At 33.2% G+C, this 16,217-nt stretch overlaps 2 protein-coding genes across 10 annotated transcripts in view; one reads left to right on the forward strand and one right to left on the reverse strand.

Annotated features, from left to right (window-relative positions):
- Positions 1–16,217, reverse strand: part of Cep350 (centrosomal protein 350) — a 171,732-nt gene that overhangs the window by 52,942 nt on the left and 102,573 nt on the right. For 5 of the 8 annotated variants that reach the window (XM_087194408.1, XM_087194406.1, XM_087194407.1 and 2 more), the window contains 3 exons: positions 11,279–11,425; positions 7,668–7,828; positions 739–861 (listed from right to left, as the gene is read on the reverse strand). In XM_087194408.1, the coding sequence (XP_087050534.1) occupies positions 739–861; positions 7,668–7,828; positions 11,279–11,425 (431 nt within the window). The remainder of the gene's footprint in view (positions 1–738; positions 862–7,667; positions 7,829–11,278; positions 11,426–16,217) is intronic. The other 3 variants (XM_087194409.1, XM_013075361.3, XM_021265331.2) reach the window with 1 other exon arrangement.
- Positions 1–16,217, forward strand: part of LOC147823126 (uncharacterized) — a 156,749-nt gene that overhangs the window by 42,071 nt on the left and 98,461 nt on the right. The gene's annotated exons all lie outside the window — the stretch shown is intronic.

The following is a 16,217-nucleotide window of genomic DNA, read 5'->3' on the forward strand; positions in this document are numbered from 1 at the left end:
TATTCATTTTTATAGGTGGTTCTTTTTCATAACAAAAGATGTAAGAAATTTATTCTGACAGATGAGACTAGAAAACACACAAAACCCCAAACAACAAAGGCCAACAACAACAAGAAAAAACAAACCCCAAAGCTCCAAAACAAGCAAGCACACAAAAACATGTTTATATCCCTTTTCGAATTTTGTCGGGCTTTGTTTTAGTCAGTTTGGTTTCCACTGCCTAAGAGATACAATGTTATCTTTTTTCCATATAGACAACACAGCACCAGTCAAATGTCATATGCATATAAAACATAACTATTTATTTGAGTGAAAAGATGCATTAAATGTATAAAATTTCTCAATGTAACCCAATCTCTAAAATTAAATAGCCAATCATATCTTAGGTCCAAAAGGTTAAGAGAAATTATTAATTTGATTACCTCAGAGGCTATAAAATAAACTCTTCAAATGTAGATGCCATGTCTAAATGAAAGAGGGGCTGCTCATATTATTTGGTGTTAGATCTATAGCAGTAACTAACCAACAAAAATGCATTCATGTATCCAACAATCAAAAACACAAGATAAATTGTCATTTCACTTCTTAAATAATCATCATATCAAATTAATGGTAAAATCTACATATTTGACAAGAGGCCTCCAGACTGTCAAAAAAAAAAGAGGAAAAAAAGCAAACAAAACATAAAGAACAGAGCATGCTCTATCAAAGAGTGCACTGAAAAAGGTGCAAAGTTACCTGACCAACTGGTTGTAGATATACAGCTGGAATTTGGGATGAAGATTGGGAAAACAGACACTGAGAGAGGCCCAGTGATGAGACGTAAAGACAGAGAAGAAGTAGTGAACAGGAGAGCAGTGTCTACAAAATAAGGAGGAAGATTTTAAAAACCAAGAGATCAAGAGGCAGGAAGAATGAGAAAGGAAAAGTGTAAGGGCTGAGTGAAGAACTTTCAATATACTTCCTAACAACATTATAAGCTACTCAGTTAAAGCAAATGTTATACTCTGTATGGCATAAAAATGTACTGCTGTAGATCTTAACAATAATTTCTGAATATGCCTTTGTTCTCAAATACTGCTTAATCATCATCTATATATTTTAGTTAAATCTATGTATCTGTGAGTAAGGTAATGAAAACTACAGTGTAGGGCTAAATAAGCTTTCAAATAAGGTTTAAAACAGAGTACAATTATGGTCATGAACCTCGCTTATCAGCAACTCTATATACATATGCAATCCTGACAAACTGATTTTTAAATCTGTACCGTGTCATGTATTTTAAGTTTGAAATTAAATAAAAAGGACAATTTTCCTTACCTAACCTTACCATCATGATCTAACTTCGAAATAATAATATAATTCAGTAAAACAAATTATAGAAAAACACCTTGTTAATCTCTAAATATAAAACTGTTAACAGGATCTACTGGAGTTATCTTGTCCAACCTAACAAATGCCCACCTAAATAATGCTATTGAAATAAATACCCATTTTATTAAATATCAGGATGCACAAACAATAAAGTTAGCTAGTCTCAATAAATACTGTTAAAAATATCCAAGGGAAAGCTCAATTATAAAGTTAAAGGTAGGAAGAAAATTCCATATGTTAAAATTATATACATTTTTAAAAGCCCAATTTTCTTTTGCAGTAGCAATTAGATCATTATTTATGTGTATGAATGGATAAATAAGTCTAGCTATAATTCGCAAAGGTTAATTCTCTTTGACAGAGTATGCTCCTGTTCACATGCACACAAAAACTCACAGATCAAGGCAACATTTATTGCCTTGGAAGGGCAAGGAGTAATATCAGTATAGATATTAGATACAGAAGTGAGAAAATCTAGGTATAAATCCAGCCACTTACTTGGACTTTAAAAGTATGTTTAATCTTGTGTACATATACCTTTAGGTAACAGACTGTTTTAATGTTTGTTTTTCCACATATAGTACTTTACCTCCCCTGCATCTACACACACACACACACACACGCGCGCGCGCGCGCACACACACATATCTGGATTGCCTTGATTTTCTGCACAGAAGCTCAAGGAAAAATAGTTTTGCAAATTTTAGTAAGACTCTGCAATTTTCCTTGCCATTCTTTATGAATGTATAATAAACTAATTTTGATGCCAAATATCAAAATATTATGCCAAAAACAAATTTATATGGCAAAAGGTTCAAAAAATGTACTAATAACATTCAAGTATCACTCACCCTCTTGAGTGTACAACTGCTAAATGCATGCATGACCTAGTACAAAAAGTAAAATAATACTGGAACATGTGAAATAAGCTATAAAAATATACAAGTTAAATTTCTTGCCCAGTTCAATATAGAGAATAATAACTTTCTCTTTTAGAACAAGAACTGACATTTACTTTTCATTTAAAAGGTTAAACATTCTGGCGCCTGCCTCGCAAACACAAGGTCCCAAGTTTGATCCCCGCATCAAAATAAATAAATAAAAATAAATAAATAAATAAGTAAAAATAAAAGGTTAAACATACTCAAAAGCTGTAGTTTAGAAATGAGCAGAAGAAATGGCTTATTAGCCAGTAGCCATTTTCTATTGAAAATGAAAATAAAAGTTTAAGAAACAGTGTAAGTTTAACTTAATCATAAAGTTACAATTTCTTCTCAGAAGCATATTTCCTTATTTAATATAAATATATCCTAGAATTAATAGCATTTTTAAAAAGTTGAATAAAAGTTGAGATAAAGGAGCAGTACTTCATACTTAACAATTCTTCAAGGTGCAGCACTGGTAAGAAACAAAATTTGTGAATGATGTAGGCATAAATGTCTACTAACAGAAAATGATACTAATAGCCTTAATTGACAGCAATTTATACTGATATTCTTTATAGCTGATGTCAAGGCACTGACTAACAAGGATTTTGATGGATACTGGGCTAGGATTAAATATACAATATATTTCATCTAGTATGAAAGTCTTTTTTTTTTTTTTTGTATTGGGGATCAAACTCGCATCCTTGCACTTGTGAGGCAGGTGGCTGAACCACTGAGCTAAATCTCTGGCGAAAATCATTATTTTTTATAATCTGTGAACTTAGGGGATTAATGAATGATTAATTTGCTTTTAAAGTCATACTTTTACATAAATTTATACTCCACTGATATACGACTCCAGTAATGAACCATCCAGCATTTTTCCAGCTTCAACAATTACTATTTAGAAGGATAAGTTTCTGGAAAAGATAATCTTAGGTCATCAATGTAGCTTTCAAAATTTATGAAGTTGAATGCAGATAAAGCTAACCTTAACCTTAGCTGGAGTAAGTCCAGAGAGCAAAATTCTGGTTCTAGCTCTTTCTGCTATGTGTGTGACCTAGGTCAAGTTACTTAACGTCCATGGGCCTCAAATTTATTCATATTAGACAAAGGTGACTTTTCTAAGAGCCCTTCTAGTTCTAAAATTTTATTACTCTTTCTCCAAATACTCCTACTTTTCTCCAAACTTCAATACACTGCTAGACTATGTGACATGAGACACACACACACACACACACACACACACACACACACACACACACACGCCCCGGCACTGGACTAATGTATTTGGGACAGTATTCCAGCTGATTATAGAACAATGCTATACAGGAACAATGATCTAAACTTTATCTACTTATTTACTAATTTATTTATTCATTTATTTACTTTTGCAGTACTGGGGATTGAACCCAGGATCTTCACACTGAGCTATATTCCCAGCCCTTCTTATTTTTATTTTGAGATAAGGTCTTGCTAAGTTGCCAAGTTGCCTAGGTTGGACTGGAACTTGCTATTTTATTGTGTTAACTTCCCAGAGTGCTGTGATTACAGGCACATACACTTTGCCCAGCTCTAAATTTTAAATGAAACTTCAAGATCTAAAATCATTCAATGCTGAAAGATATTAAACAAAACAAAAATTTAATACCTTAATTTTATTAATTCTTCCAGATTTATAACTGTTTAATTCTATATTGTTGTAAGTAAAAACAGAACACAGAGCTTTAAATTTTTAAAGTGGACTAATTCCTTCAAATCTCTAATAATATGCAAACAAGACGATAAGGACAATTATAGTACTGACCTAAAAGAAAACGCAGTTTAGTGTTTTATCCTTTAGCAAAACCTATTTTATTATTTAAAATTGCCTAATGATTTGCATATACTTAGGCAATATTGTATATTATTCCTGACCTTGAAACTGCAGAAAATAGGAACACATTATCATACTATCAGGATTTATTTACCTACTACACTTTGACTAGAACCTTTTCTAAGACAATTGTGTTAATTTAAGACAATATTTAAGAATTTAAATAATTCCAATTGAGATGTCTTTAATAGAATATCAAAAGTCCTCCAAAAATTCTTAATTTTTTCACTCAGCAAATTAATGGTAACAATTTCAAAACTCATTAGACAAATCATATTTTTAGACAGAAAAATGTAAAATATTTATGTGCTTGACTTTTTGATGATTTAAAGCCAGTTAATTTTGTCCCTTCAGTTGTTTTCTAAGAAGACTGTGATGTGTAAAAGGAATATTTAAGATTTTTGTGTCTATTTGTTCATTTTTTTCATGTACCAATAGATTTATACATACACTTTTCTAAATGATCTTACCATGCTTTTTCCCCCATAAACTAAACTCTTTGAGGGCAGGATCTGTGTTTATCTTCATAATCATCAGAACCTAGCATATTCACACATTAATCAATAAATGCTAAGGAACAAAGTATATAATTATTAATATGGAAGAGCACACTATTTTAAGTAATGCATTGCTTGAAGATAACACCATTTCAGTGTTTCATTTGTTCAGTAAACATTTCTCCTGAATTAGAATTGGAAAAATAAAAATTAATTTAAAAAATTGGCAAAATAACAGGAAGAGTCAATTTTATGGTGTTTTGTTTTAGGAGAATATCTGTCTCATAATTATAGGCAATCTACTTATAAATAATGAAATATTTTAAACTTTTTCTTGCTTTTCACTAACACTTGCTGTTTCATTAAAACAAACTTTATAAAACATCAACTCAATAAATAAGTCAGGAGAATAATTCTGAGATATCTTTAAGAGAACACCAAAGTCCTCCTTTAAAAAATCCTTAATTTGTTAGAAATATAAATTCTAAAGAAGGTATTATTGTCTCAGTGAAACACTAAAGAATGAAATCTTTCACTGTAGCCAAGAGTGCTATCATCACTTCAGAAAAGTATCTGTCATAAAAAAATCACAGTTCAGAGGGATAATTGTTCCCCCCCCAAAAAAGTAAAAGTTATTTGGAAGGATGATACTCTTTGACAGGTGTTTCATAACAACCAAATAGGTCTGATTGCCTTTGCAAATCCACAGAACAAAAAATATATTGGTCATAAAGTAGCAGAATTTCAAATAATTTTGCTGCTAGGTAGCTACTATAGTGACTACAAAATTAAGCAATACTTTATTTCTTTAGCTAGTATTCCAACACTTCTTCTTTTTTATTTGGTACCAGGAATCGAACTCAGGACCTTGTGCTTGCAAGGCAGGTGCTGCGCTACTGAGCTAAATCCCCAACCCTCCAACATCTTTTGAATGAGATCTGACTATGAAGCTTTGGTAATATAAGTGATACTTAAAAGCTAGTTTTTACATTAATTTGTTTCAGAGATCAAAAAAAAAATAGTGCTTAATAAAAATACTCTTTTTTAACACATTACAATTTTTCAAAATACTCTACCTCACCCTCAAATTTCAGCCATCATCCAACCATTTCTTTTCACTATTGCCTTCCTCCCTTACTCCAACAAATACAACTGCACTGTTTCAAATAACAGATCAACAAATCAGTGAATGATTCATGGCCTATTTTCAACAAATTTCTTAAAAATTTGCTACAATAGTTGGTAAGAGATGACAAAATAATAAAAGAAATATTCTAGCTGATTAATATTTTGGATTCTATGGAAATACTTCAGAAAACTTGGAAAAAAATTAATAAATCAAACCTTGAAGTTGTTAGTTAGGATTTTTAAAGCTTTAATCAAATCTAAAATAAGTACTGCAGAAACTGACCTCACAGACTAGGATTAGCAATTTCTTCTACAGATATAGTTGAATTATTAGAATATCATTAATAGAGATTGGCAGTGAAGTTCTTATTGAAATATAAGATCAAGGGGTCAATGAAGAAATCACCCCTGAAGCTCTCTTCCCACAGCATTTACCATTTCAAAGACATGTGCAGAGAGATAATAATGCAAGTCAGCAATAAAAATTTACAAGAGAGATTATTCTGATTTTGAATTCAAAGATCTCTGGGGCAATGCAGCATGCCTCTGTAGGTTACTGGAAAAGGAAGAAAGCATCTTTAGCCTAAATTTCAATCAATATTTATTTTAAGAAAACTTAGCCTATCCCATGGAACTCATCCAAAAAGAATATTCATGTATTTAATACCTGTTTTTCACCCACCTGTATATTAATCTTAAAAATTATCCATTTTTAAAAACATATTTTCATAATCAATGAATTATTCTTAAGTGATGAAATTTTTCTTTTGCAATGAAGTGCCAATGTATAACTGTACTTACAGGAAGTATGGATTTCATTTATAAATGCTTAACCATTTTAATTAAATCATAAGGTAGTATTATATATAAATATAGAACATTATTAAATTTGGTAACGTGTGGTACATTGTACACTTGGTAATGTGTGGTAGATATCAAAATAACAATTTAAGTTTATTCTGTGGTTCAAACTGCTAACTTAAAATGGTAGTCAACAAAAATTTCTAATTAGTGGATTAGAATAGAATAGATTTCTTTATAGAAATAGAACAGATTTCTGTTAGATTTCTAATAGTGGATATTTCATGAAACCTAGGTATGGGGTAGAGATTACAGAGACAAAGACTCATGCTTTTGTTTTTATTTTCTCATTATTCCATTGTGATACTAAGAAACAAAGAACCTCAATGAAAAATAAAATGCTTAGGATTAGGGTTAGGGTTAGAGGTTAGGATTAGGTCGACAAGAAGCTACTTTATAACCATATTTAATTAAATGTACATCAAAAAAGTAAACTATCACATAAATGTAATTTTATATGGTCAAAGCTTATGTGCAACTGAACTACAACTAAGTACGAGCTTTCTTTAAAAAATAATTCTTACAAATATTTTAGAAGAATATTAGAGTGTCAAATCATTTAACACCCCAGGAAGATCTTAGCCTTTCGCATGTCAGCTAAGCAACTCACACCTACTCACAAGATTGAAGTTTTACTCGTTTGTAAATGCCTGAGATCTGCAAAAGGGGGGAAAGATGAGATGCCAACTAAATATACCATCAATACCTTCTGAAGTTGAAAGACATGTTCTTTTGAAATGAAAAAATGTTGCCATAGGTACACTTGCAAATATTATTTTGGTTTTTTAATAAAAAATATGTCTGTATTAAAATAAGAAAAACTGTTTTATAACTAAGATCTGCAGTTAATTGACTTCTAGGTTGGCCTAATAATTCTGTTAAAATGTTACTAAATTTATAAAAGATACTTTTGTCTTAGTCTAATTTAATGAAGTATATTAAAAATATTATGTTGCCTCTACTTTTGATGTAACTAAACAAAAGATACTTATAAAAATGAATTACTTTTCATCCATGTGGCTTCTCATTTTCTTTAGTTTCTGCATGATGCTACTAGTTTCACTGCTGGAGATTGAAATGGGAGAAGGACTGCGGGTCTCCAAATCAGTTGGACCAGGACTAGTTGCTTTATTATTCTTTGTATCATCATCATCACTATGGGATTCCTGAAAACAAAAGGAATCAAAATTTTATTGGACTTTATAAGGATCTTGAAGAGATTTTAAACACTGTCAATTCAAAATTAAGTTTAAACTCAAAAGCAATGTATGTAATAATAGTTGAAATTCAGATGTTAAAGGACAAAAACATCACACCTAAAAATGGCTAAAGATAATTCTGCTATGTACATTTTTACTAAAGATTGATTGGCTTTTTTGTAATACCTGTAATGAAAAGGAAGGAAGAAAGGAAGAAAGGAAGGAAGGAAGGAAGGAAGGAAGGAAGGAAAGAAGGAAAGAAAGAAAGAAAGAAAGGAAGGGAGGGAGGGAGGGAGAGAAATTCAAAGAACTCTAGAAAATATACAAAAATAAGCCAGGCGTGGTGATACACTTGTATAATCCCAGCACTTGGGAGGCTGAAAGAGGAGGAGGATAACCATGAGTCTGAGGCCAGGCTGGGCTACACAGTGAGTTTAAAGTCAGCCTGAATTACATATTGAGATCAGTTCTCAAAAAAACAAAAAGAGAAAAAAGGAAAGAAATCCAAACCCTTCTACCAGTAGTAGTCTAATATCTACATGTTCTCTCTGATTTTTTTAACACTGACCCACTCAAAAGGAATATAAAATTAGCCACTCTGAGTATAAAAAATATAGTATCGAACAAAGAATGAACAGAAGACATAAAACATTTTAAAAATATTGGGGGATAGATTTTTCCATTAAATATTCATTATAAAAAGCAATATTTTCACAAAGAAAGCTCATTGAAAACATTTACAAATTACTGGTTTAAATAATCTTGCTTCTAACAACAAAAACTAAAAATTGAATTGCTTCAGGTATCTTTCTCACAAAAAATGTATACTCATATTTTCAGGAAGGTGAATAGGGATAATCTTGACTGTTTTTCCTTTGTGAAAAATAAAAGCAGAGCCCTTTTCCCATTCTCTTTCTTGAACAATTCAGTTCTAAAATCATTTAATGGAGCAGAAACAGAAGAGTGGGTGTTAGAGTCTGAGTAGGATGAAGAACCATCTAATGCAGGAGAGTGGCTGTGTGAGCTCAAGTAGAACAATGAGAAAGTTCACATGAAAGTAGGCCAGCACATGAACCCATGAGCACAAACACAGTGAGGATGTCCTTCCTACAGAGAAAGATGAAAGGGATGAAAAGTAGCCCAACTTGGTGAGTCACAACCCAAACACAAAGAAAGGCATACACATGGGGAAGGGACGTCAGTGATTATGAAAGATAGGTTATAGGCCTGGCATTGGTGGTACACGCCTGTAATCCCAGAACTTGAGAGGCTGACACAGGAGGATCATTAAGAGTTCGAGGCCAACCTAGGCTACATAGTGAATTCAAGACCAGACTGAACTACATTGTGAGACCCTGTCTAATAAAAAAAAAAAAAAAAAGATGGGTTACACAGGAGGAATGATAAAACCATTAACTATACTAAGGAAAATGTTAACCAGTTATCTGACAGACAAGGAAGTTCCAAAATAGAGAAAACTAGAGTGAACGTTATGGCGCTGGACTGGAACTGGAAGTATGAACTTGATTTTACACATACATAAATAAAGACATAAAATATATGTGGTTATCTGAACTTACATATACTAATATACTCCCTAGATTAGAAGGAGCAAAATGCCTACTGCCATATTTCAGTTTTTAAATAAGTTTCATCCAAGTATCAGTTGGTTTTTAAGGTTGAGCCAAGAGAAGTTCAAAATGATCCTGGAACATCTCATACCAAAAAGTAAGAAAGTGCTCAAGACTGATGGGCTATACCAAACAGACATAGAAATCTGTATGAAGGAGCACTAGTCTTGTTTTCTGTACTTGAGATTGAACTCAGGGATTTTGCCCTGAGCTACATCCCCATCCCCCTTGCCTCCCCTTTTTTTGAGTCAGGGCCTTGCTAAGTTACTAAATTGTCTAGTCTGGGCTCAAACTTGTGATCTTGCTGCCCCAGCCTCCCAAAGTATGGGGATTATAGGTGTGTGCCACCACACCCAGCTATGAAGAAGCTCTTAATAGTCCAATTTGAGACAAACTGAACATCAAACATATAATGATTGCAACAGATTGTATGTGAGTACAACAGGAACTTATGAGTTAATACTGATGTAGATAAAAGAATACATTAAAATTCAATAGAACATTCACTAGTCTCAAAACACCTCTATGCAAAATAATTATTAGTTATAAAGGAAAAGACAGTAACTTTACAGTGAAGTCTGGTGGAGACTACCTTAATCAAGTGATCAAGGTAACATTATCAATGGGGTCAATCAACATCATGTGCCACCTGATAGATATGTGTAAGAACACACAACATCACTTCTGTTATATTCCTGTCATAGATGTACAACTTCAATCTGATCATGAAGAAACAGCAAACAAAACTCACTAAGGAACAATCATTATATAAAATAAATGTCATATAGCAGCTGGGGATTTAGCTCAGTGGCACCGTGCCTGCCTGGCAAGCGCAAGGTCCTGAGTTTGATCCCCAGTTTTGCCAAAAAAAAAAAAAAAAAAAGTCATATGATCTTTTAACATGTCAAAGTCATGAAAGCCAAAGAATTTTTCCAGATTGAAGAAGACTAAAAAGATAGGAAAATTAAATGCAGTACGTCATTTTCAAGTTACTTTTGCTATAAGGAACACTTAGTTACAAATGGAGACATTTATAGTCTATAGACTATATGGTAATAATGTGTCAATGTTAGTTTGGCAACTTACTGTGGTATGACTCAGGAAAACAGAATTACTTGTACCGTGTTTGAAATTTCCCTGTAAGTTTGAGATTGTTTCAAAGTAGAGAACAATAATGACTTAAAAACTACTATACAGTTTTGGGTTTTACAATATTCTACTGACACTTTCATAGTACCTTAGAATAGACCTAAATTTTGTTCTTATCTAAATATCTCCTTTGAGTCTTGTTTCATTGTAATACTAAAATTGGATAGCTGAAATATGCATCATATAAACAGGAAAAGTCACTCCTATTAATTCTGAAGAATACATTGGGACTGTTATGCAAGATCAAAGCTTTCTGCTCCAATTCAGTTCATGAGTGGAAAACATTTTAAGTTAATATAACAATCTTGTGCCCTTTTCAAAACAGGAATATTTTGTGGAGAGAGGTGGGGAATTCCCAGTACAGTACACAAAAAGACACATATACAGAACTTTATCCAACTTTATTGTTTTGTTTTTTGTTTTTGTTTTTGTTTTTTTGGTACTGGGGATCGAGCTCAGGACCTTGTGGTTGTGAGGTAGGCACAGTACCACTGAGCTAAATCCCCGGCCCCTATCCAACTTCATTGTTATATCACACTGTTTGAATACACATAATCATCATATTAGAAAATGAAGTGGGGTATTAGCAAGCTACATGGGACAAAAAATAAACTAATAGTAACTCCATGTAATTTACCAATTTATTCTCCCCTGCAGACTTCAACTTCTCCTGCAATTTTATAGTGGTCTGCCGGATCCTTTCTATCTCCTCTTGCTGCTTAAGAATCAGTTGTCTTTCCTTCCGAGCTGCTTTATTGGCTTCTTGAAGACGTTTTATTTCTGCCTAGGTTTGAGGAGTTAAGAAAGGGATTGAGATTTGAAGCAGATAAGTCCAAAGTAATATTTTAAAAAGAAAAATCCAATAATCATACATTACAAATATATATAGTATTCCAAGATAAACACAATAACACTGCAAAATTTCAATTTAGTGAGGGAGAGAAAGTCATATATCACTCTTAAATTGTTTAAGATGATCCCTTAATTTTAAAAAAAAAATAATTAAAACACACTGATAATTTAGTGGTCCTTTTTAAACTTAACATACATCATCCACATTTTTCCACAATGGTACTTGGTCTTTACATTTACCTGTTTAATAGTTGCATATCAAGTAAACTTTATTAATGTAATGCTAAATTCTTAGACCCTTACAATTTTTAACTATTTGAAATAATAATTCAATACCTATAACTGTTCCATACTATTGAACAGTATGTAGGAGAGATTCCAAAAAAGTAGAACAAGTAAAAGATAAATTATTTTATGACTTGAAAGTTTTAAAGACTGTGAAGCCAAGCATGGGGCACACACCATAATCTTAGAGAGTAGAGAGGAAGAAGCAAAAGGACTGCAAAGTTCAAATCTAGCCTCGATAACTTACTGAGGCCCTGTCACAAAATAAAAAATAAAAAGGGCTCACCTAGCATGTGAGAGGAACTGGATTCAATCCCCCCCCAAAAAATTGCTTTCAAAAAAGGATTTTCCCCCACTTAACAATGTTACCAGACACATTTAAGATTATATTGTACCGGGCCAGGGATTTAGCTCAGTGGTTTTGCCACCTGCTGCGCAAGCACAAGGACATGAGTTCGATCCCCAGTACCAAAAAGAAAGATTATATTGTACCAATCTCTTTCTACACATTTTTGGGAGCTAAGTAATTAGGCAAAAGATGATACATGTCACTGCCAATAATTGTTAAAATTTAACAAAGACAATCCTTTTTCCATAAATTTGAAGTATGATAGATTTGAGGTATGATAAAAAAAATTTAAAAGTTACTGCAGTAGGGCCGGGATTTAGCTCAGTGGTTCCGCGGCCTGCCTTCCAAGCGCAAGGTCCCAAGTTCAACCCCCCCCCCCAAATATTTACTGCAGTAAAAGACACATTGCCATTAATCCTCTTCAAAATACAACCCCCACTCCCACACCTAGAACACCCTTAACCCATTGTTCTTGCTACTGTTTGAAACAATTTTAGAAGTTCTTTCATGACCGTCTTTAGCTGCTCTGTTGTGGTGGGCTGCCTTGATGTCCTGAATTGATTCAAAATGTTTATCTCTCATGGTCATTTCAACTATTGGGAAAAACCAGAAGTTGCATGATGCCAGATATGGTGAAGAAAGTGGATGAGGATAAGCCACATCCTGCCTTTTTATGAACCTGCCTTTCTATTGGATGACAACTGACAGCAGCATTTACCACATTTTTTTTTATCACATCTAGGAAACACACTCATAAAAGAGGACTTGTACAGCTGCTTCTGAAGGCACCAAGCATGATAGTATTCAGAGCTAGGGGGATTAATGGCAATGTATCTTTTACTGTAATAAATATCTTAAATGTAAACATTTACCTTATAGTTTGATCACACCTCATGAATCTCTTATTGATGAAGTATAATAAAAACATTAAAATTTACTTAGCTTTGATTTTTTGAAATTATCAGAAAATGTGGCAAAGTACATATTACAGATCCACATTATAAAACTCCAAATCAACAACTGTTAATACTGTCATATTTTCTCCTAGTTCTTAATAAAGAAATACATTACAAATGTAATGTATAAAATAAAACAGCTGAGAAAACTAGTCTACAACACTATGCTCTAACTCCTCAGAGGTAACCATTATGGGATTTGTACATTTCCTTTTTAAATTCTTCCACAAATATTTGTATTTACTTGCAAAGGAACATGTGTTGTTTGGTTTGTATGTTTTAAAACACTTTGTAAGCAATATATGTAAATATTTTCAGTCTGACTTTACATACTAGACATTGCCTTTTTTTGGTGCTGGGGATCAAACTGAGGATCTTGTTCATTTGAAAACAGTTCTCTCTCACTGAGAGCAGATATCTGAAAATGTGGTCTATGAGCTATTGGGGTTCCCTGTGCCCTTTCAGGGAACTCAGAGGGTCAAACTCATTTTATCATACTCAGACATTACTTGATCATTTCCATTCTCATTCTCTCATTAAGTATACAACAGCTTGGTATGAATTTTAAGAAAATAATTATTTTCTAAAACAAAAGAAGCTTGTAAAAAGCAGTTTTTAGATTTTTGCAAACTTCTTTATTGTCTGACTTGATTTTTCTTAACAGCATGCATTAATCAACTGCAAAACATGGGTTCACTGTGTCATACAGATTTTCCAAATGTTAACACATTTCATTATACAATATTTTTAAATCACACTAATTAATACCACCATTAACTTCAAAAGAAAAATTATATATTATTGGCGGCAGATATAACTTTTCAAAGTTCTGAGTTTTGCTTGAAAGCTTGAATTTTATCCCTGGCAACAAACACCATCAGTTGTTTTCTTTCAAGTAACAGGCACACACACTGTTCATTTCTGAGAAACTATCTGTCAAATAACCAAAATTAAGTAAGTGTAGCTTGCTTATGAATCATTCTTTCAAGTAAAAATGATATTCCATGAAAAAAGGTGGCCAGTTCAGCCTGAAATTCAAACAGTTGCACAAATACTTTTCCTTCAGTTAATTACTGTACTCTGATGTCCAGAAAATGTGCTTAATTTTAGGCTTCCCATTGCTGTCACAGAACATATGAAAAAGACATGTACTCAAAGATCAAATAATAAACTTAATTTTTACTACCTAAACAGGACATTATTAAGCAAAACTTCCTTTTTAAAACTGTAACTGAGTGGTAGTAAAGAATATGATAATACAATCTACTACTCCCAATTTATGCTAAGCCACCAGTAGCTTTACTCAGCATTTTTTTCTGTCATTTAATATAAATGTTGACACAGTGAAAAGGGAAAATTCATATTCTAGTATTTTTTTTTTCTGGTGCTAGAGGCCAAACCAAGGGCCTTGTGCACACTAGGCAAATGCTCAATGAGCTAAACCTTCAGCCATGCCCAGATCATTACAAAAAGTTTCAATCTTTTATACCTGTGAAAGGGTCTCAAGGACACCCAAATTTCCACAGAGCACATTTTGAAATTTCTACTGGCTTGTACCTGAGTCTGTGAAGCAATCAATGTATAAATTTATCCAATTTGAGCTTATAAGATGAGCCTTTTCTAAGGAATTCTAGGGGGAAAAGGTTTGTTTGTCTCCTGCTATGGTTTGTCCCCCAGACTCCCACGTGATAAAGGTCACTAGCCTGTGGTATTACTGGGTGATGGTAGATACTTTAAGGGGTGGGGAAGTTAGATCATTGGGAGGTGTGTCCTTGAAAGGAATATCAGGACCTCAGTTCCTCATGTTTTTCTCTCTGCTGCTTCCTAGCTGCCTTGAGGTGGGCAGCTCTCCTCTCCTTGTGATCCTGCCAAGATGTATTTGGTCTCACTAAGTATCAAAATCAACATGGACCGCATCCTCTGAGGCAAAGTATCTGCATCTGTGAGGCAAAATAAAGCTTTTATTTTATTAAGTTGAGTGGTAAATGTTACATTAACAGACAGCTAACACATCTCCTTAGAATAAGTGAATTGTACAAGCTAATTGTTCACTTTATTAAAATGGTTATTCTGTGTTATGTGAATGTTACCTCAGCAATGGGAAAAAAAAGGAGTAAGACACAGAAATATGTTTTCTCCTTTTTGGATACAGCTGTACCAAATTACTTATAGTCACCTCATACTACATATACTCTGGTACCTTTATTTCTATAATGCAATTTTCCAAGGGAAGCCATTTGGATCAGAGTATTTTTGCATGTTTACTTTTTAAAAGCCTGAAATATTACAAACAGGAAAATGAATCACTCAAACACCATTGGATTTAAACATGTAAATCAGTTTGCCCCATTTATTTCAAATCTCTGCTTCAAAAATCATTACAGATGAAACCAAACTCCATCACAATCTCTAATTTCTTCTCCAGAAGTATATTATGAGCTTTTGTATTTCTGATGCATGAGCACTTCAACAGAACATATACTAATTGGTTTCTTTAACAACTTTACACTAATGGTATAATGTTTTACATATTCTTTATATATTGCTTTTCTATAAAAACTGACTTTCTGCTTGGATTTAATGCTACACTGTCCAATATGATAACCACTAGCTACATGTGTGTAGTAGCTACTGGTACTGGATACACAGATACAGTACATGACAATGATTTCTGAAATCTCTATTGTACAGTGCTGATATCTAATGTATTCATTTTTCTGTGGTATTTGAATTTTTTGCAGGAATGTGCTTTTGTTATGGTTTAGATTGAAAATGTTCCCCTAAAGTCTTGTGTATTCAGAGTAGAGCTTTTGGAAGGTGACTGGATCATCGGGTCACTATACTACCAGTAGATTAATCCATTATTGAGTTTAAGGCTAACTGTGCTGTTAGGAGGTGAAGTCTGGTTGGAGGTGGGTCACTGGGGTGTACTCTTGTCCCTGGCCCCTCCCTTCTCTCTCTCTCTCTGATCCCTGGCTGCCATGGGGAGGGCAGCTTTCCTCTGCAATGTCCTTTTACCATACTGTTTCTGCTTTGGAGTTTGATGACCATCAGCTGAATCCACTGAAGTTGTGAGCCAAGATAAACCTCTACTCCTTTAATTGTGGGTGTTGGGTATTTTGTCCTAGTGACAG

The sequence above is a fragment of the Heterocephalus glaber genome, unplaced genomic scaffold (genome assembly GCF_053883595.1).
Source record: "Heterocephalus glaber isolate CG9 unplaced genomic scaffold, H.glaber_assembly_v1.0 deba00001600, whole genome shotgun sequence".
NCBI lineage: Eukaryota > Metazoa > Chordata > Mammalia > Rodentia > Bathyergidae > Heterocephalus > Heterocephalus glaber.